The 27746-nt window shown below is 45.0% G+C and overlaps 1 protein-coding gene across 1 annotated transcript in view; it reads right to left on the minus strand.

Moving 5' to 3' along the window:
- Nucleotides 1–4887: 4887 nt before the first annotated feature.
- Nucleotides 4888–27746, minus strand: part of LOC147666315 (zinc finger protein 532-like) — a 29409-nt gene continuing 6550 nt past the window's right edge. Inside the window, exon 3 of the mRNA XM_086949141.1 lies at nt 4888–7012. Within this exon, the coding sequence (XP_086805267.1) occupies nt 6530–7012 (483 nt within the window). The 3' untranslated portion in view covers nt 4888–6529. The remainder of the gene's footprint in view (nt 7013–27746) is intronic.

Here is a 27746-nt window from a genome sequence, read left to right on the forward strand (position 1 = left end):
CGTCACCCGTGGTCTGCGAGTTCGCCCGCTTACGTGCGTTGGATACCACCAAAGAGTCCAGCGGCAAGTGTCCCTTGATGTAGGTTGGATCCGAGGGCGTTGCCTTGTATTTTTTGTCAATGCGAGGATTGATGACTCGCGCCCGAGTGGGCTCCCTGAAAACCTCAGGCGCGTGCTTCAGCACTCCCTTGAGCATAGGCAATGTCTTGACTGACTTTTCAGCCACTGAGAAAGTGTCAAACAAAAAATCGACATCCACAGGATCTGAATGTAGGTCGACATCATGATTAGCTGCAGCTCTCTCAATCAAAGCGTTGAAGGCTGCAGAGTCCTCTGTTGGAGAAGTCTTTGCAGCAAAAAGCTGCGGTTCATGACCCGACTGGGGGTCCTCAGGGTCGCCTCCGGCAGACCAAGGTTCATGTACCTCCTCTGGATCCGAGTAGGCTGGGTAGTTGTACTCGTCCTCTTCATCTCCGTCACCTTCTCCAGTGTTTGAATGCGTCGGTGAAAGTTCCAAATTATGTGGAGATGCAGGCTCTATAGGGGCAGAAGTACCCGCAGAGTCCTTCTTGTTCTTGAGTGGAATACGATAATGCTCCAACACCGGCTCCGTGGTGATCTTTCGTTTGAGGAGAGAGAGCTTCCCGGTGTTGGCGTCGATAACAACCTCTCGACGCTCCTCATCAGCGAGTGGGCGTCGACACCACCTTCAAAGGCACCCCGGCCCCATGCTTCGGAGCGAAAGCCTTCGGCGTCGTCTTCGGCGGCAGCGTGAAGCGGATAGGCGTTTGCACCTTTGCCGGCTTTGGAGTATGCTTCGGCACCACATCCTTCGGTTCGGGAGCCACGGCGTCCTTCCGAATCCGCTGCAGGGACTCCAAGACCTTTTTTGTTAAGGCCGGTCTTCGGAGCCGACACATCACCATCCTTGGCCCTGACGGCCAGAGTCGGCGCAGCCAGAGCTTCGGCGCCGTCCTGACGCTTCTTTGGAGCCTTCTTCGGGTCATCGACCTCGACCACCTTCGGCGCCGACGCAGCCGCGTCGGTCGTCTTCGCCTTCGGCTTCGACACCGGGTTCTTTGGGTCGGCCATCTTGGCGCGGCTCTTGCTGTCAGCCATTTTGAATTTCTTGGACGCTGAGGCCTCTGGGGCCTTCTGTCCCACCAGTGCGACTTTCACTTTCGGTTTCGAAACCGTTGGTGTGGACCCCGATGGTTTCACTTTCGTTTTCTTCAACGGGAGTGGCACATCTGAAATGTCCGTGGCCGGGCCCGTAGGCGAGGCCGTGGGACGATTAGCGAGGTCTTGGGTAAGGCCCGAAGGCGATCCCTCGACCTGGGCCGTATAGTGGGGGTTGACCCCTGAGTCAGTTTGAGGATGCTCCTCCTCTGAGCTATCCTCCACGGTGGCAATGGCCCCATCGTCGTCCCCTACCTCACCGACGACTTCATCAAACTCCTCGTCTCCCGCGTCGTAGTTTTCTTCCTCCGACGCCGGGCTAGAGTCCGAAACTTGAAAGACATTGTCGTCTCCAACATCTTCTTCGAAGATGTTGTCTGGCGGGGGCGCTGATAACTGGGCCTGGAGTCTAGCGGCCCGACGAAGCTTGAGAGTCTTCTTACACCGGAACTTTGAGCAGGCCATACACCTGGCCTCATCATGGTCCGGCGACAGACATTTGTTGCACACTGGGTGCACGTCGAGGTGTGAATACTTGGAGGTGCACACTGGGCACCTTTTAAACGGAGTTCGTTCCATGTCTGGAGCGTCGTGTAGGCCCGTCCGCGCCGACAGCACGCGGAAGGGCAGCAAGAGTTCGGAGCTGAAGAGAAGTTAAACCCGAACGAAAAACGATACCGACGCCCAGCCTAAAGACCTTTTGGTCTCAAGTTAGAAAAGTTAACAACTATCGATTCCGACAGAGGGAACCGAAACACATCCGAACCCAATGGCGGAAAAAAACAATCTGGGGATGGAGGCGATGCCCATGCGCACTGTAGTCCAGGGGAGGAGCCACCTATCTCGTGATACTTCGAAGACTCTTCCAGGACAACAATGTGCAATCATCCGGACCCAACACTAGGCGGCGATCTATGCACAGATATGAATTCAGCAGCCCACATGCCTCGAACACATACTTAAACAGATTCAAAATCAGTAGGGGGCGGCCCCTACCCTAGATCTGGAGATGAAACTGATCTGCAGATTTGCTGCAGAGTGCGCCATTTTGTTAAGTAACATTAAAGGGGAAGCAATAGCGGTTGGCTATTTGTCAGCCCCTACGGGATTTAGCTCTGGGACAACAGGAGTGCAAATTACCAAAAATTATCAAATAAACTTATGCAACAGTGGGTAGAGATAATTTGGGAGCCACACCTTGTAAAACTCAAATTAAGCGTAATTCTGATGAGGAAAACTCTAGGCAAGAGGCAGACTCTTCTAAAAAGACGAAGTGGGGTAATAGGAAACAAAGAAAAGACTAAGTCACATGGTGGACATCCTTAAGAGGAGGCCACTGAAAAAATCTGAAATCTGCGCAACTGTGACAATCTTAAAGTGCCTGACAGGTATCAGGATACTGATACACGTTCATCTCATTCCTTTCAGGAGATTTCTGAGACCTGATCGGAGCGAGAGGGACGGTCAGAGTGCAGATCTGTGGAGTAAGTGAACTTGTCAGACTACATATTAAAAAAGGAAGATAAACCCACACAATCAAAACCTCAATTCAAAAAGAAGGTTGCTGGATGACAGTCGAGCATGCCGCGGATATTGAGGACACTGCTTCTGAGTAGGGTGTCTGCTCTGACCAAGCTGGACAGCACAACAGAAGTCACGACAGTTTGTCGGCACTTGATGGATAGTCTGGTGGGTATAGCGTTAAATAAATATATCCAGCTGGAGACACCGGACACAAGAGTAAGTGTCCAACTTTGTTTATATGAGGTGCTACTCCAATTGGAGGGGGACGTACTTAAAAATATTAACGTTGTCTTTTGGGAGAACTGGTCATTCGGCTACAATATTCTTTTGCACGAAAAGGACTGGCCACTAAAATTTGTGATGGAATGCCTTAAAGGAGAAATGGCATTTTACCTGCCTTTTCCGACCTCGTCCCAGAATCAGTTAACCACTCATACGCCAAGGAGTGGGCGTTAGAATTAGCTCCTGCGTTATACCGCCACCATGTGGAGTGAGAGGACGGTTCCCCTTATCGTGAAATACCATTGAGGTTGACCCCACGACCTAAGACAATACCCCATAAAAAAGGAGGCTAAAAACAAGTTAGATAGATTCTTACACAACTTGAATACCAAAGTGCAATAGAAAGTTGCACCTCTCCTATGAATAACCCTGTTTCCATTTATAAAACTAGACCATTCATTTAGTCTAATAATACACTACAGACATTTAAACACACCTACACAAACATTTGCAGTACAGAACGCGCATAGCGCAGCACTAATGAATAATATAGTGCGTAAAAATATAAACAAAGTTGAATACCTCAAACAGATTTTTCTGCCAGAATATAGCATGTTACAGCATTTTCCACAATGGGTTCTCAACTGCAGTTGGCTATATTTTATTTGAACCCAGTGGTATAAGAATATCTCCGGGTTGTTCTCAGCCCGAGTTACATAACTTTTACAAGAATATGACGAACAGGCATTGTCCTATGTCGATCACATTTATTTGACAGAGGATGTCCTATCTACACACTTGACAAGAGTAGATCGCGTAGTATTGGGATTTGCTCACATGGACTACAAATTAAATTTTATAATATAAAATTTTGCCCACTTCAATGTCCTGTTTCTAGGATATGAGCCGTCAAGTGAAGGCAAAAACATGGGAGCTGTTACAACCACCAACTCACTGAAAAAACTTCAATCCATATTAAGATTCCTAAAGTTTGGCAGCACATACATTTCAGATTACGCAGAACGGGTTAAACCATTATACCACTTAATTTGCTCAGACTTTTCAACTACAAATTGGACGCACAAATATCTTATGTTCAGTAGAAACTGACATGCTAGCTTCAAAACACTTAAACATGTGTAAACACCACAAACCGAATGATCTTGGTGGTACGAAAGCATTCATAAGCCAATCTGTTGTCCTAGTGGCGTTTTAACAATGTATAAGTGAACTTAAAATAACTTGCTATAACATAGACTAAAACTTGTAACTAATTTATCTTTGCAATGCGCTAATTATGGAGAAACCGCATGTTTTGAATGAGATTGTATGCTAAATACTAGAATGTTGCCCACTGTCTTTAGTCAAGTGGAAGACTCTTTAATTTTGTCCATTCAACCTCCTTTGCTAAAAGTAGGTTTATACCTCACTTTCACTTGTTGTATGCATTCTCTTTAAATATTCTGAAGGGAGCATAACAGCAAGGCCAAATTACCTTTGCACAATAAATCCTATGTGATGCCATGGGAGACCTCTCTGATTACACTGAAAATAATCAACGCAATCCACCCAGTAAAACATTCCCTAGGGTTCAAAGGCAAATTGAATGCTAAAAAGTGCTACGGAAAGCAAACAATTAATGTCTTCCATTGTGAAGTGAAAACAAATTTGGTTCATTCAACCGCCTCTGCTAAAAATAGGGTAGTATCTCTATGTCACTTGTTGTATGTATTTTATTTTAATATTCTGAAGTAAACATAATAGCAAGGCCCAGTTGCCGTTGCAGTTTAAATAGATATGTGATGGCTTGGGTGAGCACCCTATTGACGTCGATCTACTGAAAACGATGTACATAAGCTACCTAGTAAAACATTCCCTATGCTACTGTACACAGTTATCAAAAAGTACAAATATTCTGAATCTTTTGTATCAAAACACAGTTGAAATAAGAGTGAGAAATTCTGTTAAATGCAAGAAGATAAATAGTTTTTTCCTTTTTTAAATTATATTTAGCTATTATCATAGTAAACAACACAAGATGGATTCTGGCTCATCAGAAAAAAACAGATGCAATATTACACAGCATATAAGCAGAAATGCACAAAGGGTGTACTGTACTTGAACGGCATGTTCACATGAAAAAGAAACAAATAGTCAATATGACTACATTTAAATAAAAAGTCTGCAAAAGTAACTTATAAAATTGAGTAATCAGAGGACTATACATTTTGATACAGTACAGTGGTCTTATCATAAGAATACACTTTTCTTATGCAAGGAGAGGCCATGAGCTGATTTCATGTTCAGTTTCTTACCTATTAGAGTGTTCAGAAAACAAAATGTCGAGGGATTGGTGTGTTTTAAGAAGAACAAAACAACTCCACTTATTATTCACTTTCTATACTGTTTCGCAAAGAGAGTTTGTAATATCGCTTTAACACAATTCTCACTTCATCCCCTGTAATTAGAATGGTAATAGATTGTTTTAACTTGTACTGCCACATTTGTTTCTTCGCTAATTAACACTGGCAGGCTGACGTACATTTCTTCTTTACCATTTAGCTTTAACTGACTTTAATTACAGGAGATCAAATATTGCTCATCTAAGGAGTGCTTCGGGATACATTATTCATTTGATGCCTTGGAACTACAGGCTCATTAAAGAGTCTCCGACACAATGAAAGATAATAATCAAAACGTACATATTACTAGGGGTTTGGAGCGAAGCTTTGTTACAACTAGTTTCGGACTCAGAAGAGAGCTTTTTTTTTTACTAGTGAAAGGAGAAAGGGACAAGTAGATACTACAATTGGTAGGCATTGACTGATAATATCACTACAACCTTGTTGTGTGTTACGCTTACTTCAAATTGGTAAGCACAGATACATTCTAGTAACTAGACCAATATCACATGTATAAGGAGGGCGTATCTTAGGAGCATAACTATGTAAAGATATACATCTAAACAGGTCAACTTGGGTATCGAGCAATCCAATAGCTCTTCCCTGCAATGGATTCCAGGGCTCTGTTTGATGAAACATAACAACGGTAAACGGTAAACACATTATAAACAAAAACAATGTGCATTAAGAAAAAGAGAGGGTGTCAGGCTGCAGAGTCCATGTAGCATGAAGTCGATATACATTAAGAGTGCTGCAAAGAGTATAATAACGGTACTGGATGAGATCTGCAAATACAGTGAGGAAACTGTACAGCTGGAAAAGCTTTTGTTCTGCTCACGAAGATCCCATTTCTTAAAGTCTTAGTAGTCGCAAATATTTTTTTGCAGTTATTTCCCTTTTTCATTTCAATAAATAAAAACTTCTCTGGCTGCGACTCAGCTATACAAGCGGAGGTGGGTGGTTTCATCTCAACTTTGGTGGACAAGTTTGTTTTCCATAGAAAAAGATTTTGAGGTGATTTTTAAGTGATTATTTACTTGACTGACCAGTGGACCCTCCATAAAGTCAGACACAATATAAACCAGTACCACTTTGTTTTTTCCTTTAAAAGTAGCTCGGTGCTTTTTTGCGAAAAAATAGTTAATCTTTATAGTCTTTAAATTATCCCCTCCCCCCACCCCGACAACGATCTCCCGCCATCGTTACTCTGTTCCTCCTTTGAATTTTGTAGACAAAGATGTGTCATGAGTTCGAACATGCGCACCATGTTCTACTTCACTGTCAAAGGTTTTATCACACAATTTGCAAGGCCATTTGGCTTTTTCATCCAGCACAGTATCTGCCTTTACATTCTGCTCTCCCTGTCCACTGTTCTCAAGTGGGTCGTGTTCCTGGCTCTTTTCTTCTTCCTCCTCCGATTCCTTCACTTTGTGTACAATAAAGAGATGTCTATTCAAGGAGATCTGGGAGGTATAGCACAAGCCACAATGCAAGCATTGGAAGGTTGACTTGTCAGTTTTGTGCTGTGGAATGTGTTCCTGAAATTCGGCCTCTGTACCTGTGGAGAATCCGCATTTCGCACATTTATAATGCAACCTGGGTTTCTTTGCAGGGGGTGCTTCAGCAGTATCCGTGATTTCAGTCTTGCTCAGAGCCTCTTCGGCTACCCTTTTCGGTGCTTCAACCTTTAAAGTAAATACATATTGTTATTGTCATGAAATTTGTGGCTAAGCAAGTTTTAACCCCTTCGCTGCTTCTGACGGCCAACGGCCGTCGCGTGCACTACCTCCGCAGTACTGCGCACGTCCGTTGGCCGTGGCGGCCCCGCTCACTGCGCTAAACCGCCGCACCGCAGCGGAATTGCCGCCACGGTTAAGCGGTTAATTCATGTGTTCTTCTGATTTCTAAATAACATTTAAAATGCAAATTTTATCCAAGGAAGTAATGGTGTGCAAACTTAAGCCAAGGTGACAATGAGCGGCTGCACAAAACCTTAATGGGAAATAGAGGAACACATAGAACAATTAAAAACATTTTTTAGGAATGTAAACACTCAATATTCTTTTTGTGCTCTTCACTTATCATTTACATAGAGGACACTCCCCAAAGAAGTTCAAGTCATTCTTCTCCATCAAAGTGATTGAGCCAGTATCAATGGTCTACTTGATGATTAGTCCAGGACACTGTATGCTAAAGCAGACCTGTCTGACCTAAACAAGATCGCAAAAATCACATTTGGTTGGGGCAAAGTCAAAAGGCATAAGGCATTTGGTTCCCCCTTGGCTAAACACGTCAGGGTGTATAGTTTAAATCACAAGATCAAACCAAATAAAGAATTCTAAATCTGCTTAGCATTATTGCCCATAGAAAAGGTCTATTTCACAGGTCATACTTCAATGTGAATGGTTGTAAAAAGGAGAAATCAAGAACTTCTTAAGCGTAGAAGGTAAGCTTTTAATAGTACCCATAAAGTGGAAGGGTAATGTTATTTACCCAGTAAGCATCTGTTCTTGGTATGTAGAGCTATAGATTCAAATGCTTTGCATACTCCTGCCATCTAGTGTTGGGTCCGGATGTTTGCAAGTTGTTTTTCTTCCGAAAAGTCTTTCCAGTCCTGAGATAAGGTGACTCCTCCTTTCAATGATAGTGTGCATGGGCATTGACTCCATTGCTAGATTGTTTTCCAGCAGAGGGCGAGAATGGAGTTAGTAAAGGTAGAAAAGAGATGTCAATGTGCATGTATGTAAGGTAAGAAAACAGCAATAGTTATAGGTACCAGGGGAGGCGGGTGGGCGAATGTGAATCCACAGGTCTACATGCCAAGAACAGATGCTTACTGGGTAAGCAACATTATCCGTTCGAGGCATATGAGCTGCACATGCTTTGCATAGACTATCCAGCAGTAAACTCCCAAAGCGGTGGCTAACCTGTAGCTGTTACAGTTGTTTGAAAAAGTGTTCAAGTACTGCTTAGCCTATATAAGCTAGTTGCCTCGTTAACACATATACACAATAGTGTTTGGTGAATATGTGCAGTGTAGACCACGATGCTGTCTTACAGATGTCAGCTAGGGGAATGTTCCCTAATAAGGCCATAGTAGCCCCTATTTTGCGGGTGGAATGCATTCTAGGGGGTATTGTCAAGGTTCTTTTCGCTTTCACATAACAAGTTTAAATACATTTCACGATCCCTCTTGCAATGCCTGATTTAGAAATGGTATTGCCTTTGTGGGGTGGCGAAAAGGCAACAAAGAGCTGTTTTGTCTTAGGAAAATCTTTTGTTCTTTCTATATAATATAGTAGTGCTCTTCTAACATAGTGTGCCCTTGGGTGCCCTTGGGTGGTTTGAGTCCTTCCTCAGGTGGTAGGGAACAAGCTGTGTCCCTTCCTCCCTTCCAATCCGCCTTCTCTACAATCTCGCATTGCGTCCCTCAAGGCTCGGCAGTTGGCCCAATACTTTTCAACATCTATATGAAGCCCTTAATAGCGGTCATCAAACATTTTAAGATCGAAATTGTCAACTACGCTGATGACACGCAGCTAATTCTGTCCTTGGAGGGAAATGATTCTACCTCCTTGGAGGAATTCCACAACTGCATGCGAGCCACTGCGGAATGGTTGAAAGCCAACTCGTTGCAATTTAACACAGGGAAGACCGAGGTGTTATACTGCCCAAGGTCCAGGATACAATCTTTTCTACCTAGCAACTTCTGGCCAAAGGACTTTTCTCCACTGGTCCAGTCTGTGAAGCTAGTTCGGAATCTGGGGGTGATGTTTAAAAGTGATCTCTCCCTGGAGGCGCAGGTCTCAAAGGTGGCACCATTCAACTCCTCAGAAAAATCTTGCCCCTGTTAATGCCCCCTGCTCGGATAGAGGTGGTGCGTTGCACAGTGCTCAGTAGGTTAGACTACTGCAACGCCTTGCTGCTGGAGTCCCCTAGTTACCTAATGGATAGACTCCAGAGACTCCAGTCTGCAGCTGCTAAATTAGCCTTAGGGTGGCCAACGAGATCTTACTCCTCAGGGGCTCTGGCTCAGTTGCACTGGCTCCCAGTGAGGCAGAGGGTGATATTTAAATCCCTCTGTCTGATCTTTAAAGCCCTCCATGGGTTGGGCCCGGCCTGTCTACAAAGGAAGTTTTCTTGGCATGTGCCGGCCCGTAATTTACGCTCCTCCTCGGCCAGGGTGGTGACCGTACCGAGGTTTAGGAGATCCAGAGCAGGAGGTAGATCGTTCTGTGTGGCTGCGGCCAAGCTCTGGAACTCTCTGCCCATTGAACTTAGGCAGGTTACTGGCCTTCTTGCCTTTAGAAGTCAGTTAAAAACCTGGCTTTTTCCCCTCTTTCCCTAATCCTTAGCCTGTAAATAGCTGCCCTCCTTTTTTCCTCGAGTCTGCCAGTGCCAGGATGCCTCTCGAGGTGATAGCGCGCTCTATAAGTGAAATAAATAAATAAACAACATCTAGTGTGTGTAGAGCATGTTCGGCTACAGAATCAGGTTGAGGAAAGAACACGGGTAACCCAACTGATTGATTGATGTAAAAAGCAGAAACCACTTTAGAAATAAATTTTGGATTGCTTTTGAAAAACCACTGTATTTGTGAATTTGAGAGAATGGTTCTTGTATAGTTAGTGCCTGGAGTGCACTAAATCTCTTCCTAACAAAGTGATTGCAATAAAAAAAGGAATCTTCCTTGAGAGAAATTGTAGTTACCATGTGCATTAGTTCAAAAGGTGGACCCATTAGCCTCTTAAGGACTATGTTCAGTTCCATACTGGTGCAGGTGGAGCTCATGGTGGTATTACTCTTTCTAGTACTTCGATGAAGGCTTTAATCACTAGTACTCTGAATAAAGATAAGTGTTGTCTGTTTTGTAAGTATGCAAATACTGCTATTAAATGCAATTGAATGGATGTGTAAAATAATCCAGATGGCTGTAAGTGTAAAATATAACAGATGATATTTTGAAGTGAAACATCAAGGGGATGGATATTGTTATTGTTACAGTATATAACAAATTGTTTCCACTTTGCTGCGTAACATGCCCTCGTAGGAGGTTTCCAAGCCTCTTTTAGGATATTAATGCAGTCTGGTGGAAATTGTAAATAACCAAACTCTATTACTTCATCAGCCAAATTGCTAGGTTGAGTTCCTTGGGATTTGGATGCCTGATTCCTCCATGGCTCTGAGTGAGGAGAATGGAGTTGAGATTTAACTTTTGGTGTGGAACTACTGAGAGGAATAGCAGGGTGGTGAACCAAGGTTGACGTGCCCATGTGGGAGCAATAAGAATGAGTTTGAAGGATGATTGTCTGAGCTTCCGAACTCCCAGCGGAATGAGTAAAAGAGGCAGGAAAGCATATGCAAATATCCCTGACCAGTTCATCCATAGGGTATTGCCTTTGGAGATCGGGTGTGGGAACCTGGAGGCGAAGCGTGAGCATTTTGCATTTTGAGGTGTGGTGAACAGGTCTATGTGAGGAACTCCTCATTACTGAAAGTAGGGAAAAAGAATCTGGGGATGAAGTTCCCACTTGTGAATTTGCTGTATCTGTCTGCTGAGAAGGTCTGCAATTTGATTGCTTACTCCTGGAAGATGTTCTTCTAGGAGATACATTTTGGGATGTATGGCCCATTTCCAAATGGCTTGTGCTAGTTGTGACAGTTGGAGAGAGTGTGTTCCCGCCTTGTTTTTGTATACAGTACATAGCTGTCATGTTTGTGCGGACTAGGACAGTTTTGCCTATTAGGTGAGTATGAAAGGCTTTGATCATTAGAAACACCTCGAGTAGCTTTAGGTGATTTATATGGAGGCTGTTGTACTTTAGACTCCCTAATCCTTGGATTGTGTGACTTTGGAGGTGAGCACCCCAACCAGTGAGCGACGTGTCTGCTGTTAGCACTGTCTGTGGAACAGAGTTGAGAATGGGCCACGCTATTGATACATTTTGGGGGTCTCATCACTGCAGAGCACGATAGGTGCATCCGTCTGCCCACACTAGATCAGTCAACTGATTCCACTGACTTGCTAAGAATTCTTGAAGGGGATGCATGGGAAGTCTTGCGTGGGGAACAATTATAATACAAGACACCATCATCCCTAGCAGTTGCAGGAATACGTTTGCTGGTAATGATTGGTTGGACTGAAATTGAGTGAGAAGGGACTGAATACTGTGAATCCTGGCTGCCTTGTGAGAGGCTATAGCTTTCTGAGTATCTATTGTGGCTTCCAGATAAGGCTGTAGATGAGACTTCAACATATTTACTGTGAACCCTAGTTGGTGAAATAAGTGAATAGTGGTTTGAGTGTGATGGAGACACAGTTGGTATGTGCTGGCTTTGTTGAGCCAGTTGTCCAGGTATGGGAAGACATGGATGTGCTGCGAGTACTGCCAGACATTTGGTAAATACCCTTGAGCAGTGGTGAATCCAAACGGTAGTACTTTGAATTGGTAATGAAGATCCGCTATCATGAATCTGAGGTATTTGCGATAAGTGGGACGAATTGGAACGTGGAAATATGTGTCTTAAGTCTAGAGTAATGCAAAAACAACAGTTGATGAACAGAATGCAGAACAATGTCATACATTCATCCCAGTACAGAGATCTGGGCCTAAATCAAACATTTTCTTTGCACTCCACCCCAGTTCAGACATGGCCATATGCAAATCAGCCTTGACCCTGTGCCTCATGGGAACAGTCCAGCCCGAACTGCCAAGCCATGTCTTTACTGGAACGGAATCAAGCATCCTAGGACCAGTTTCTGGCTATCAGCCGTCTTCAGCCAGGATAGCTTGACTCCAGTGGTGTGGAGAGTATGGGACTCCCGTCTGAGCATACCCATCCCACTCGGGGTGACATATGCAAAAACAACAGTTGATGGACAGAATGCAGAACAATGTCATACATTCACCCCCGTACAGAGATCTGGGCAGACCCCTTTTTCCCGTAAAAACTCCAATAGACGTCTGGAGTGGGTAAAAGGTTAATATCCACCAGAACTTAGTAGGAAGAGATTCCTATGTATTAGTGTTTGGTTTAGTCAACGTTGAAGGATACAGTGTTCCAAAATATTGTGCACCTAATCTTCGTTTCCTTGAAACTTGCTCTGCAAACTTTCTGTCAGTAAAAATGTCAGATAGTGAGGACGAAAGGGAGGGCTAGACTAGCAGCTCAACTCGTAGCGGATGACAACAATCCAAAATGACGACCCGAATGCTATAATCATCCCAGTCAATATAAGAGAAACCATAACTATAAAACTTATAGAAAATGGAGTATCATCAAGAGGTGGTACAGTCGTATTTGTGGTAGAGGCCCAGGAATATCGGCAGACACAGGTATTCTATTCCTGGATACATTTTCCAGCAGCACATGCTGTGACACGCGAGTTCCACTACTACAAAATAGAGGAATCTCCAGAGGAATACTCTCCTTTTGAGGAAGTTGAAATTCCACTAAAATACCAAGAGCACCTGCTCTGGTTTAATGGCGCCCTAAAACATCAAAATCACATTACCAGGCTCGGTCCACTAGGTAGACCAGGAGCCACATGGCCAGTCCTAGCCAGCTATACACCACATCCCGACATTGAAAAAATGTCAAGCGAAGAACTCTTAGTTAAAATAAAAGAATTAACAAAAGCATATAGAGATTTAGTTCAATTAACAGTTGACGGTACAACCAACCGACTAAAAACACTAATTGAAAATCCTGAAAAAACTTTCATTAAAAATAATCTTAACTCTCAAAAGAAGAAGTGGGAGGGTAATAAACAATCCTCTCCCAGAGAAAAACCATTTCAGTCCAGAGGAAGGTTTCCCCAACGAAGAAATAGATCTCCAGAAGGGGGGGGGGGGGCAAGTCTCCACAACGGGAGCCCTCTGAGAAAAGATACAACCTTAGAAATAGGGACAATTTGAGAAAACCTGACAGATAAAGATATTGATACACGTCCCTCTCGATCTTTTCATACTTCCTCACAGAAATCGGAAAGAAGAGGACGGTCAGAACATAAAGAAGAGCACGTCAAGTCCAAAGACAAGGAACCTGCTCATCTAAGTAAAAAATTACAATTTCCCAGAAAGAAGGTAGCCAGTTTTAAAGTAAAACATGCCGAGAATTCTGAGGACACAACTGAAAAACGGAGAGTGGGCCCAGACAATGCTAGACAGCGCAGCAAAAGTGACCATAGCTCGCAAGATCCTGATGAATCTTCTGGAGACAGTGGACACGAATGAATACATTCAAGTGGAAACTGCAGACACCCGAGTTAGTGTGCCCCATAAACTATATGAAATAACATTACGTATAGAGGGAGATAAAACTAGGAAAATACGAGGTCTCTTTTGGGAGGCTATGATATCCTTCTAGCAGAGAAAGACTGGCCACCAGAGTTTGTCAGGGAGTGCCCACATGGCGAAGAAATGATTATGCCTGCCTTCTCAAATCACATTCCAATTCATAGAAAATAAACATTTGCAAGAAAATGGGCAGTGGCCCAAGCCCCTGCATTATATAAAAATCATGTAGGATGGGATGCGGATTCTCCTCACCATAAAATCCAGTTAAAAAATCAACCTACTGCACAGAGGCAGTATCCTGTTTAGCAAGAAGCTAAAAAACAAGTCAGAGAAATTTTAGATCAACTTGAATATCAGGGGGTGATTGAAACATGCACCTCTAAAATGAACAATACTTTGTTTCCTGTCTCCAAGCCAGACGATTCATATCGTCTAGTTTTGGACTACAGACACCTAAACTCCTGCTGTAAAACTTTTGCAGTACAAAACTCACACAGTGCAGCACTAATGAATAACATTGTGCGCAAAAAATATAAAACAACATTAGATATTTCAAATGGTTTCTTCTGTCAAAACATAGCACCTGAAAGCAGATATTTGACCGCTTTCTCCAGCATGGGGACCCAACAGCAATTTTGTCGTCTCGCACAGGGATTCAAGAACAGCCCAGGATTATTTTCAGCAAGGGTAACAGAGTTACTACAAATATATGATGATGAGGCATTATCTTATGTCGATGACATCTATCTTACAGACGATGACCTGGAGACTCACTTGAAAAGAGTGAACACCATCATACTTGGGTTCGCATCTGAAGGGTACAAATTTAACTTTAAAAAATCACAAATTGCCCCTTTAACTGTCCTATTTTTAGGATATGAATTATCAAGTGAAGGCAAAAGCCTAGCAGACAACTTCTTAGAGAAGTGTGAAGTACTCTAAGCTCAAAAAATGCTGAAAAACTTACAATCAATTCTAGGTTTCCTGAATTTCGGAAGAACATACATTCTGAATTATGCAGAGAGGGTTATACCTCTCTACGAACTAATAAAACCTGATTTTAAACCAATTAATTGGACTCAAAAACACATAGAAATCTTAAGATCATTACAGACAGACATGTTAACTAAAACAAAACTGCAAACACGCGCAAACGAACGCAACCTTGTAATCCGAGTCATCCCAGGAAGATGCGGATTCACATACCTGACCTCTAATGAGGGCGAAACAGTAACAATAGCTTACAAATCACACTTGTACACACAAGCTGAAATGAAATTGAAAATGAACTGAAAAAATTCTAACTGCAGTTCAAACTGCTGTAGCAAAAGAAAGAGCCCTAGCCCAAGGGAAGAGGATATCTGTTTTAACAGCAGTATCAGCCCTTGAGGCAGTAACAAGACCAGACATTCTAAATGCTATAGCTCTAGATCCAAAATGGATACAATGGGAAAATTCTCTTGCTACAGAAGACATGAAACATGCTTATGATCCGAAAATGAAAAAACTAGAAGATCTGGAATAGGAACATGAATGCCCTCTGTCAATCGAAATTCTATGTCAGGACCGGAGGCTTCAGATTATGCTATATCTTCCTTCGCTTTATTAACATAAAGACTCCACAGCAGCTTAGGAAAAGATATAATAAGAACAAAAAATGCTTTAAACATAAAGCATTGACGTAATGTTCAACAAATCAAACAACAACTCCCAAGAGTCTCTTTGCATAACAATAGTCCATAGTCCTTCCACTCTGTCCATCATCACTATATAACCGGACTTCTCATCATCTTCCTCCTCTTTCTTCGCTGCTCCCGCAGCCAGATAAGTGCTTTTCCTATATTTCCCCTTTTCAATGTGATTGATTGTATTGCGTACGATCGTTGGGGGACTCATTGCATGGTTTATTCCCTTACAGAGTCCCCAGTTGCGGGAACGTTCTTCGTTCCTACGCGACTTTATTTCCCACTTGTGTGCGGTGTGTACATAGACCGCCAGGGGGCGGCCTGTCGTCTCGCCGACCCTTCGGCGCGCCTCCGCAGTGCCAGGAGCCGCTCCGTGGAGTCGGCTTGCGCAGGAGCCAGCCCTCGCGTACCCCTCTGACACCTGGTGCCCCGGGTCTGTACTTTTCCTGCTCTTGACGCCCCGTTGGGGTCTGTATGGCGGCTCGGACCGCGTGAATCACCTTCGGGTGTCCTTTGTGCACCTCTTTATCCAAAGTGTGGCCTAGCGCGCTTGAGGGGTGCGAAGGCCCGGTCCCGGCGAGGAGGGTCTGCGCGCTTGGGGGTTGGTGCAGCCCACCTGCCACGTCAGTTGGCCCAAAACGTGATCGCAGCCGCTTGGCCTGCCCACATTAGAGATCTTTCTCGGTTGCCGCCCTCTTGGGTGCCCCGCATCTGCCCCTGGTTCCGAGATGGAAGGGGAATACGAGGAGGAACCCTGCCCCTATCTGCAGGACGACGAGTTCTACCAGGCGGTGGACAATTCCATCTACCGCTGCGTGACGGAGGTGGTAGGCCCCATGGAAGACCGCCTTTCCGCCCGCATCGTGGAAGAGTGCGCGAAGCTGGCAGCGGCGCATGTGCCTCCGTCCCCCGAGCTCCCGGGGACATCCGGCGGGTTGCCACCCGCCCCGAAGAGGCCTTGTAAGGAGGGGCCGTCATCGGAGGCACAAGGTGTGGACAGGGGCGCTTTTGAGCGTCTTCGTGACGCCTTCCTGGCTAAGGCGACAGCGGTGCCCCCTGCACCCTTGGTGGATCCTAGCGCTTCGGGGGACGTGTCTACGGCCCCCGCCTCCCCAATCTACGATTCTCCGGACACGGATGACGACGGGGAGTCGACCCGATCTTGGCTTCCGGCGCCCTCTGCCAAGGAGATGCCCCGGGATGAGTCGGGCATGCTGGACCCGGACGAGATAGTCCACCCCCGATCCGCAGCCTGGACACCGGGGAAGACGGTGGCGAAATTTGTCGCGGGCAGGCTGCGCAAGCCCCTGGAAAAGGAAGCGAGGGGTTGCCTACGTGGGGAGTGCCCTCGGCCAACTTTGGAAGGGAAAGTGGCCATGACCCCGGAATTGGACCCCAAGATGGCCACCTTCCTGGCGAAGTTTATGAAGGACCCCAGGAAAGGGATTGACCGGTCCTGGCGGGCCTGCCAGGACAAATTGTTAGATGCGGTCGGGCCCGCCACGAAGATCCTCGACATGGCGGAGGAGGCTAGGGCGAATGGCACCGCCATTTCGCCGGAGGTGCTCTCGAATTGGGCCCAGAGGGTGATTGTGTTCTTGGGCAACGCCAACTGTGCCCTGTCCACTGAGAGGCGGCGTTCGCTCCTAATCAAGCTGGACCCGAAGTTGGGGGACCTGGCCTCGTCGGAGGCGGGCGCTGTGGCCCAGGGTGGCCTCTTCGGCGAGCCCTTCATCAGGGAGCTGGGCAAGTTTGTGAATACGTTCACGTCGCTGGATAAGGCCCAGTCTAGCATCAAGAGGGTGTTCCACCAGCGTTTCTCTGGAGGGGCCGGTCGCGGTAGGGGACGCGCGATCGGCCGTGGTCAGCAGACCAACAATAAAGGACAAGGCTCCGGAAGAGGTCAATACCAGACCTCCGCCAACTACACCAACTTCTACCCCACCAGGGGACAGCGCTTCGGTGGCAGAGGGTTCAAGAAGAACTCCGGACAAGGAAATGCCCCCGGTAAGTGTACTTTGTTTGGATCAGGTTCTAATTGGGGGGCGGCTGGCAAGCTTTTACGAGGAGTGGGAGTTGCTCACTGCCGACGCTTGGGTTTTGCAAACTGTACGAGGTTTCCATATCGAGTTTTACGACCAGCCCACTCAAGCGAGGCCCCCGCGCCCGATGGTTTTTTCGGAGTCAGACGCGCGATTGATAGACGGGGAGATCTCGGACTTGCTGCGCAAGGGAGCCATCCGTCTATCAACGCGCCACCCGCATGGGTTCCTCAGCAACGTCTTTTTAGTGGACAAGACGGATGGGGGCAAAAGACCTGTGATCAATCTCAAAGAGTTCAATGGGTGGTTGGTCTACCGTCACTTCAAGATGGAGGGGATCCACCTCCTTCGAGACGTGCTCCTCCCTCGGGATTGGATGGTGAGACTGGATCTCAAGGACGCCTACTTGGTCGTCCCCATCCACCCCCCTCATCGTCGTTTCCTACAATTCCTGTGGGACGACAAGGTGTTCGAATTCACCGCTCTGCCGTTCGGTCTTTCTTCGGCCCCGTGGTGCTTCACAAAGGTCCTCCACCCGGTAGTGGAGTTTCTCAGAAGTCAAGGGGTCCGGATGCTAGTATACTTGGACGACATCCTCCTCATGGGGCAGTGCCCAGAGGTACTGGCGGGCCAGCTGCGTCAAGCTGTCGGCTTGCTCCAGAGTCTGGGGTTTGTCATCAACGGCTCCAAGTCGGTTTTGGTTCCCACTCAGCAGATCACCTTTTTAGGTTTCGTGGTGGACTCGGTACAGGCGGTCTTGAGCCTGCCGGGTCGGAAGGTCGCAAAGATACGTCACTTGCTTCGGCAGACGATCTCGAGGGATCGTACGTCCCTGTGCCATGTCGCCAAGGTGGTGGGCCTTCTCTCGTCCTCCATCCAGGCGATTTTCCCAGGCCCACTGCACTACAGGGCTCTCCAACGCCTGAAGGCGCAACATCTGCGCCGTGGGATGAGTTACGATCAGTGGGTTCCCCTCACGGACGAAGTGAAGGAGGAAATGTCATGGTGGCTGTCTCACATGGAGGCATCGAATGGTCGGGCGATCTTCGGTTCGGCTCCGGACCTGATCATAGAGTCCGACGCCAGCAGGTCGGGCTGGGGCGCCCGGTGCGGGGATTTTTCCACCGGCGGCGCCTGGTCTTCAGAAGAACAACAATTGCATATCAATTGTTTGGAGCTCCTTGCGGGCTCCTTCGCAGTTCGCTGTTGGACCAAAGATTCGGTCAAAGCTTGTGTCCTGTTGCGGATGGACAATATTTCGGCGGTCCGTTATGTGAACCATCTAGGAGGTCCTCGTTCCCGCGCCTTGGCGGACTTGGCGAAGGACTTCTGGGATTATTGCCTGTCTCGTCACATTGCGGTGACGGCAGAGTATCTACCAGGCCAGTGCAATCAGGTAGCGGATTGGCACTCTCGACATCTCAGGGACGCCAGCCAGTGAAAACTAGATCCGGAAGTCTTCCGGTGGCTGCACTCCCTCTGGGGCCCCTTCTCGGTGGACCTCTTTGCGTCCCGTCTCGACCACCAGCTGCCGCGGTTTTACAGCTGGAGGCCGGACCCTCTAGCGGAGGCCACGGACGCGTTCTTACAGGATTGGAGTCGGGAACAACCGTTTGCGTTTCCCCCGTTCTCCATGATCATGCGAGCGGCGGCTCAAATGCGCCGCCAGGGTGCGGAGCTGGTGTTGGTTACGCCACTCTGGAGGTCTCAAGTATGGTTTCCGGTTCTTCTGGAACTTTCTTGGGATTTTCCAATCCTACTCCCCCTGTTTCCTCGGCTCCTGACAAATCCGGATCAGGAACCTCACCCACTCGTCATGCAGAACTCTCTCCGCCTCGTGGAGGCTCTTAGGAGACGCTGGCCGCTCCCGGGCCTTTCGGGGTCGGCTGAGCACTTGCTCTCCAAAGCATGGGCCGATAGTACGACGAAGCGTTACAGATCCGCTTGGCTTAAGTGGATGCGTTGGTGTTTACGAAGGGATCTGGATCCCTTGATCGCAGGCCTCGTTCCCGTGCTGAATTTCCTGGCGCATTTGGCCGACAAGGGCCTAGCGTATAGGACGATCAATGCTATTCGATCGGCGATTTCGGCTGGCCATGACAACATCGATGGCCATCCAGTAGGGGAACATCCTTTTGTGTGCCGGCTTCTGCGAGCTATCCTCCTCGCGCTGCCTCCGGAACCCAGGTACTCCGTCCTTTGGGACGTCAATTTGGTTCTGAATTTGTTCCTGTCGTGGCCGGCCAATTCCTATCTGTCTCTTAAAGAGCTGTCGGCGAAGTTAGCCATGTTGTTATGTTTGGTTTCTTGTAGGCGCGTCTCTGACGTGCGCGCGCTGGATGTCTCTGCACGCATTTTTTCCCCAGATGGGGTTACTTTTACAATAGTCCGACGCACGAAAACGTCATCGCGTTCCATTTCATATCCAGCTTTTCTTGACACTCCTAAGTTGTGTGTCGTGCAATGCCTCAAAGCATATGAGGACCTGACCTTGGATCTGCGCCCTCCGGGCGAGCGTCAGTTGTTGATTGCCCTGCGGAAGCCACACAAAGCTGTCTCCTCCCCCACTATTGCTCGGTGGGTGCGGTGGGTCATGCAAGAAGCGGGCATCAATACTTCTCTCTTTGGAGCACACTCCGCCAGGGGGGCCATGGCCTCTAAGGCATTCTCGGTGGGTGCTCGTCTGGAGGACCTAATGCGAGCGGCGGATTGGTCCTCGGATTCGACCTTCAAGAGGTTTTATTTTAAGCCGGTGGTGGATTTGGCCTAGTTGGTGGTAAGTAAGCTTTAAACTAGCATAATCTGAAGCCTCCGGTCCTGACATAGAATCGAAATTTGCCTAGCTTACGTAACGGTAAGTTTCAATTCTATTAAGGACACAGAGGCGAGGATTATCCCACCCAGACTACAGTGGTGTCTCTACCCACCCGTATGGCAGTAAGTAAAGCGTTTTCCTTTACATTGTCAGTACTGTATTAATCACTGAATGCTCCTCGCCTTGTTATCGCATTCCTGGACCACCTCGCTGATGCTGTTCATTTTTCGACAGGCAACGACGGTGCTAAACAGGACCAATGAGGCTCAAGCGTGATCTGCGCGAAGAAAGAGGAGGAAGATGATGAGAAGTCCGGTTATATAGTGATGATGGATAGAGTGGAAGGACTATGGACTATTGTTATGCAAAGAGACTCTTGGGAGTTGTTGTTTGATTTGTTGAACATTACGCCAATGCTTTATGTTTAAAGCATTTTTTGTTCTTATTATATCTTTTCCTAAGCTGCTGTGGAGTCTTTATGTTAATAAAGCGAAGGAAGATATAGCATAATCCTCGCCTCCGTGTCCTTAATAGAATTGAAACTTACCGTTACGTAAGCTAGGCAAATTTCGATTCTGCCTCTCGAACAGTACACCTGTGTAATCTACACGGACAGCTTTGCACAACACTAAGTTGTGGAAAAACAAATTTTCAATGCTGCATGCGCGATTGTTAAAGGTCGCTGGCGCTTAGATAAATTTAGACCGATGGTAACTAAAACTGAATCACTCAGAAACTATACAGCTCAGCGAGCTGAAATAAGATCTCTAAAGATGGCGCTTGAAAATGCCGATCGCGAATTCCCCACACTGATAGTGTGCGATTCGCATTACTGCGTCCAGTCTTACAATAATTCCATGCAGACCTGGATAAAAAACGGTTACAAAGATGAGACAGGTGCCAAAATAAAGCATAAAAACTATGGGAACAAGTAGTTCTTTTGCAGAAAGAACTACGAAAGACTCACGTGATACATACGCAGAGTCTTCACCGGGATGGCGTTCACGTTGCAGGGAATTCATTGGCTAACAGAGCCACAGCGGCAGCGGGACCACCGGCTTCCGTAGCTACAAAAAAGCGTACGAAAAAACAAATAGACGGTGAAACGCTACTAGCAGTAAAAGCCTCAATGGAAGGCAATTATGCGGCGTAACCTCTAAACTATCCACTCGGAAATACATACATAATTGATGCGAACTCCGTTCCATTTGCTCAAATCCCTGGAGTAGGGGATAGAGTAATTCTGATTGAAGAAGCACACATAGGATTGGGTCTGAGGCACCAAGAGATCCTGAAATCTCGAATAGAATTACAATGAAAATACTGGTGGCCGGGGATGAGCGTGCAAATTTATAACTTTGCAATGAATTGTCAGGACTGCAACAGAGATCGCAGTTGTGAACCGGACCAGACACCTGCCCAGACACCTCTATTAGACAGCATCAGGCTATCTATACGCAGACATCCAGATGGAAGAATGCGATCCAATAATTATTAAGACGAGATTCATTTGGATGTGGCCCCAGCGCTCGGCTGACACCGAACTGTTATAAAAGATTCGTGAGTCTTTATCGGCACATACGCAATTGGCGTGCTACATTCTGACCGGGTCCTGCGTTTAGCTCTCGGGCTTACAAGGAGGCCATGGCCAGCATCGGCATTGCATTGCAGTATTCTAGTCCATTCCATCCCGAGGGAATTGCGGTAGTGGAGAGACAAAACCGTGACATAAAGCAATCTATAACAGCGAGGGTATTAGGTTCGGGTGACGGGTGGGTCAAACATCTAATAAGTGTCCAACGTAGTCTTAATAACATGCCAAGAAATTCTCTAGGAGGTTTCAGTCCGTACGAACTTTTGTTTGGTACTAGAATGATCATCCAGGATCTGGATTGTCAGACTTCAGTGGTGAAACAAAAAACCTTTGATATCAAAGATCGTTTGGCTGTTTTACAGGACTTAAATGAAACAAGAAAAAGTCTAAGTAACGAAAAGCTAAAGCCAACGACCACTGAAGAAAAACCACCTGTTCCAGCAAGACCTGTCTGGATTCCAAAGATTGGGGATCTGGTCAGAGAAAAGATCGCGGTGAATAAGGAATTTGGGCCTTCTTACAGAAAAGCAGTACCTGTCTTAGCTGTCAGCGGAACAAGATCAGTAGTACTACTGCCCCTTGCTGGTAAAAAGGAGAACAGAGTTGTATCAATCGACCTGGTGAAACCACAACCATGTGGCCAATAAGAAGTAGTAGGCCATGTGGACTCCCAAGAAATAGCAGAAGACCAAATCTTGCTACAATCCAAGAGGTTCAAACTGAGATACTAATCACATTTGATAAACCTGCAGTGAATAAAAAAGGACTATGCAACAAAGCCATGGAACTTGTGCCTCTTGAAACCCAAATTGCAATAGTTTGTCAAGAAACACCCGTCTACAATGATGTAGCATCTGAACATACACATCCAAAGATACATGAAAATCCGGAAGCAATTCCACCAATTGACAGAACTGCATCTGGCTACTTTATCAACTTTGATGACTTTTCTGTTGATGCAAGTGAACATGAAGAAACGCCAGCAACAAAAACGTTCAATGAAAAAATTACAGAGCTCTTTCATCAACTCAGAGAAACATATCTAATTTCACCATGGATTGAATTCTGGATTCTGTTAGGTGTACTTTTCCTCCTTCTGTGGCTCATCTTGGTTTTAAGTTTGCGTAGATTTATTGATGGAAAATATAGTAAAATGGACACAGCAAGTCAGAGCATCAACTTGGTCTTGAAACCACACAGATCTTCTCACATCGAAAAAAGAGAACTATCATCAGTGAACATCACAGCCATCCCTATACCTGGTGGTATAGCATGGGACAAAACTGACTATGAAATCTATGGCCCGGTTGAGCTCTTGAAATATCCACACCAATTCAAGATCTCCTTAAGTGACTATGTATCATCTAGTACTTTCTCTGATGATTGGGACTTTGAAAATATTATTAATATGATGTCAGATTTAGAAATGTCAGCAAAATTTATAGAACATGATTATTTACAGGGTTCTTCAAATTATGAGGAAATGTATTGCTTCAATCACTTTGGGCATCATTATCTGCATACATCTGCTAATCCTAGAAATGTTTTTAGTTATAATCAGTGGGAACATTGCCCAACTCCGCCAAAAGGCAGTTCAAAAACATTTTATGAAAAGTTTCCATACTTCTCAGGATTTAATTACACTAATCCAGAAACGTTTTATTTCAAAATGTTAAGTAAGACAGGAATGAAAAACATGTTGACAAATAATAAACTTATTTATTCTGAAAAATTTTATGAAAAAATGTCTACATTTGGTTTTGAATTTTGGAAAAACAACATTGAGACAAAAACCATCTGGGGTACAAAAGAGTGTCAGGTACAAGGTTTTGAATCATTATTTAGAGCCGGCACGATCCCAGAACAAATAATGTTCCTGAATGACACCATTCAACAAACAACCTGTCTTGGCCTAGCCAAGATAAAAGATTTAAACAACCCGTCTATACCAAAGCCTATGCCTGATAGAAACACCACTACAGATGAGGGGTTAGACATGCCCTATATTTTAAAACAAAACAGAACAATTCCTGATTGGAACAAATGGTTGATCTGGCCCACAGACACTAATAACTGTCAAAATAGATTCCTGAACAAAACACAGGAGTTCAAACAGAACAGGCCAGACCCAAGATATTCCCAGAGACAATATCCAGGGATAGATACAACGTATTGTGTAGGAAAACTATGCCTTGAATGGCTACAGAGATCTACACTTCCCGAAATTAAGCAACACTTAACTTTACTTAAAGAAGGTGCTGACTTGCGAGATTTCATAATGGAACCTGGCAAACAGCGTCAAAAACGTTTCATATACGCCGGTATATACACAGCTTACAATGAAGCTTGGAAAGTAACACAAATTGAAACTGCAGAAAAAATACGAGAAATTGATCTTATTCATTTGGAAAAATCACTTTCTGTAGTGGACAATGGGTTAACGACTCTGTCCTCCAGAATTTATTCACTGGACAGCATTGTATCATCTGCTATTGATATAATAGAACAGGATATGCTAATGTTACAACATGGTCAATCCCAATTACGTTCTATTGTACAGTTAGGCTGGACGTTACAAAACCTCCGTTCAGGCTACCTGCCATGGCGTCTAATCAACACAACGTCATTATTTTCTATTTTTAACCTAACTGATAGACAAATCTCATTGGCACAAAAAGGAGCAGACTATACGGTGCTGAGCATTGAAAAACTGGATAAATTACCATTGACATTGTCAGAACGACCGGTCATTGAATGGATAATACATGGCACCATTACAATCCCGATAACAACTTTTCAGTTTCAATACTGCCAAAAGTATATACCAGCAGGCCAGTATGAAAGGTTGGGTAAAGGATACATCAAGTCAACCTGGAATTTGCCTTATACACATAGATGTTGGAGTGGGGGCAAGAAAGAAGTATTTCTTAGTGGTAACAATTGTAAAAAATCACTAAGCGGTACACTTCTGCGTCAAGGAATTAACTTGCATGGAGCCTGCGAAGGTTCATCAAACAACCTTTCAGGTCACATGCACGGCACCCCTGCTACACAGATAGAGCCCTTTTTCAGACAACTTTCCAACGGTAGCTACGTTATAATAAGTGACCACAGCTGTTGTGGCATGATGCCAGGAAAAGCCTATCTCTTGAGCGTTCCTTCCAGGGTCATTTGTTGTATGCAAGTATTGTATCCAAACAGCAATCCAGACATGGAGGCAGCAATATGGCCTTCTGTGAATATCTCTCCTATTCGAATTGATACTTTAAGCAGAATGAAGTCTATTCCTTTACAGACAACTGTGCCTTTAACCTCGTCCAAGAGATGTATGACCCGCAAGTTGCAAGGACAGCGGCAGAGATACATACCCTATTATCGACAAACTGCCCCGTGCATTTCGTAGAAATGTTAAGCCAAATCTTAAACATGTCAGACACCAGTGGCATCGCACATGTATTTAAGACAATTTTTTCGGGACTGTTAGCACCCATTGAAACAGTTCTGGGCATCTTCCCAAATTTTGTGCATTCTCTATTCAGTGGCCTGCCTCTTATTTGGGACCCGTATCAGGAATTTTATTTTTGTTCCTTCTGCTTCGATATGGCAAGCCAAGTCACAGACAAAACTCAGGCTACGATGGAAGAAACGATCCTAGCAATACGATACCGAGAATGTATCACTAAAGTCCTCGGATTGGCCCGGCTAAGAGATCTGAATACTACCTGGTTTCTTTCATTCAGACCAATCTGACAAGATTGCATCTTACCTGTGCTTCGATGTTTGCTATGCAGAGAAGAATGCGTGTTGGATGTCTGTCTTACACTACCATCAGCAGTACCAATGGATATCGATGCTTTGCTTGGTCCGGTAACAACTCATGCAACGTGTTGTCCCCAGCGGCTACCTATTCTGATGACGGCCTTCATTGAGACTTCACCATTACGATTAGGTGGCGGTGAAGTAGGAGATGAAAGCGGCATCACACAGGTACAACCTTCCGTGACCATTGCTGATCTAAACACCGATGATGGCAATGAAACTCACATATGCACTATTTCAACTTTTTCAGAGTTGGCTCATCTTTCACCTACTGTTGTAGACAAATTTTTAGCTGGCCTATCTGAGGTAATGTTCTCTCCTAACAACGGGAATAATATTTGAAATAGCAAGCACACAGCGTTCCCTGAACTCTGAATTTGGCCTTCAGTTTTTATAAACAACACTACTGAAAACATTTGGAACTATTTTTTCCCATGAAAGCGAAATTATTTTTTCCCAATTTCCAAAATATTTACTTTTTTTGGCACATGGTACTCTGCTTAAAGTAGAACTATTCTTAGAGAACAGGACTATTTTTAGAGATTTTAGAGACAATATTTTGAATCAGCCTCTCGCACATATACAATCTTGTATAAATACGTGATGAAATGGTCTCGACATTTTCTTCTGTATTAAGAGCCATTTCATGTAATTTTCGTGATTTATTCAGTCAACATTCTAAATGAACAAAATTTTATCTGAATGATACCACTGCTTGAAAGCTTACAGTATGATACTCATTTTCGTGTATGTATACCATTTCAAATGCATTTGATGTATTTTGAGGTGGGCTGGAAAACACATGCATACTTATATGTTTATGTATTGCTTAGTATTTAGTAATGATGGACATTATACGTGGAGTGGGTGTTGTGAACGTATCTAGGACACTAATTAAATATTCCCGATTCATGCCCTTATGTGGTTATAACAAATCATATCCTTCTAAAGGCATAAGAATCATATCCATGTTCAGTCATAGCCAATGCAGTCCAAATACGGCAAGGCTACTTCCCTAAACTCCTAGAAATTACAACGCGTTCTTTAAACAAACCAAACCTCCAGCAGCCTGGGAATTCCCCCTGCTGTTGTTTTGATTTGTCCTAGAACTCCTGAGAGTCCTGAAAGAACTGCCAGTACTTAGTGACAGTACTTAGTGACGTCTTATGTCCAACCTTACGTTACACACGGCACCTTCCAGGTATAATATACCAGCATTTGCCTTAAGCAAACACACAGTGGTTTGGAGCAGAGCGGCTATCTACTTATCCAAAGCCCAGCTGATGCGAGTGCCGAAGGAAGCTGACCCTCCCATTTGACGCACTGAGAGAGACGATGTCTTTTCTCCTGCCGAGAAATCCAGCTCCAGTGTTTCCAATCACCCTTGCGGGTTGCTGGGAGATCGAGTCCTGAGAAAGAGATACAAGACCTCCTTCATTCTAAAACCAAGGTACGGAGCGGATTAGATCCTTAGAGAATTCTGGACTCAGATTCTTGGCAAAAACTAACTTAACTTAAACTGCAGCTCACTTACTCCTTCCCACGTACCAGGCTTAGGTTAGGTACACCTGGGGAAGGCGTATTTTAGAAGCACTAGTTGAGTACGTTTTGTCAACTTTTATCATTGTATGTATTGTATATATTTTATCCGTTTTTAGTATCATATGGCTCAGAAACCATACAAATGCTTTTACAGTATTATTTCATAATACTCCTTTTTCTGTACGCACTTTACTTTATGATAAGTATTGCAATTGTGGCAATTCATTTCTCTTGCATGAGAAAGAAGACTGCTCAATAAATAACAACTTTTATTGAAAACGCCCGTCTCTCTATTTCTCTGCACTCTGGTGAAACTAAGCATGCACGATTGACTGAGTGAGATAGCAATCTATTGTTTTCACACAACTCTGGAGATATACTACTTATTCTGGAGGGAGCAAAGTTGTCATGTTTATGCGGTTGTCAGAAACTAATCTCTTCTTGTCTAATCAGGAAAGTTAACTCCTTCCTGTTCATTCGAGAAAGTTTCTAGTGACCTCTGAGCTAGCTGGCATACATAATTAGGTCTAACATATTCAGTAGAGACTTAGTCGACCTCAGTCCTACGTCTAAACTACCGTCTATGTTATTCCAATGCGCAGAGCCTATTGGGAATATAGGA

The sequence above is a fragment of the Lissotriton vulgaris genome, unplaced genomic scaffold (assembly GCF_964263255.1).
Source record: "Lissotriton vulgaris unplaced genomic scaffold, aLisVul1.2 SCAFFOLD_3118, whole genome shotgun sequence".
NCBI lineage: Eukaryota > Metazoa > Chordata > Amphibia > Caudata > Salamandridae > Lissotriton > Lissotriton vulgaris.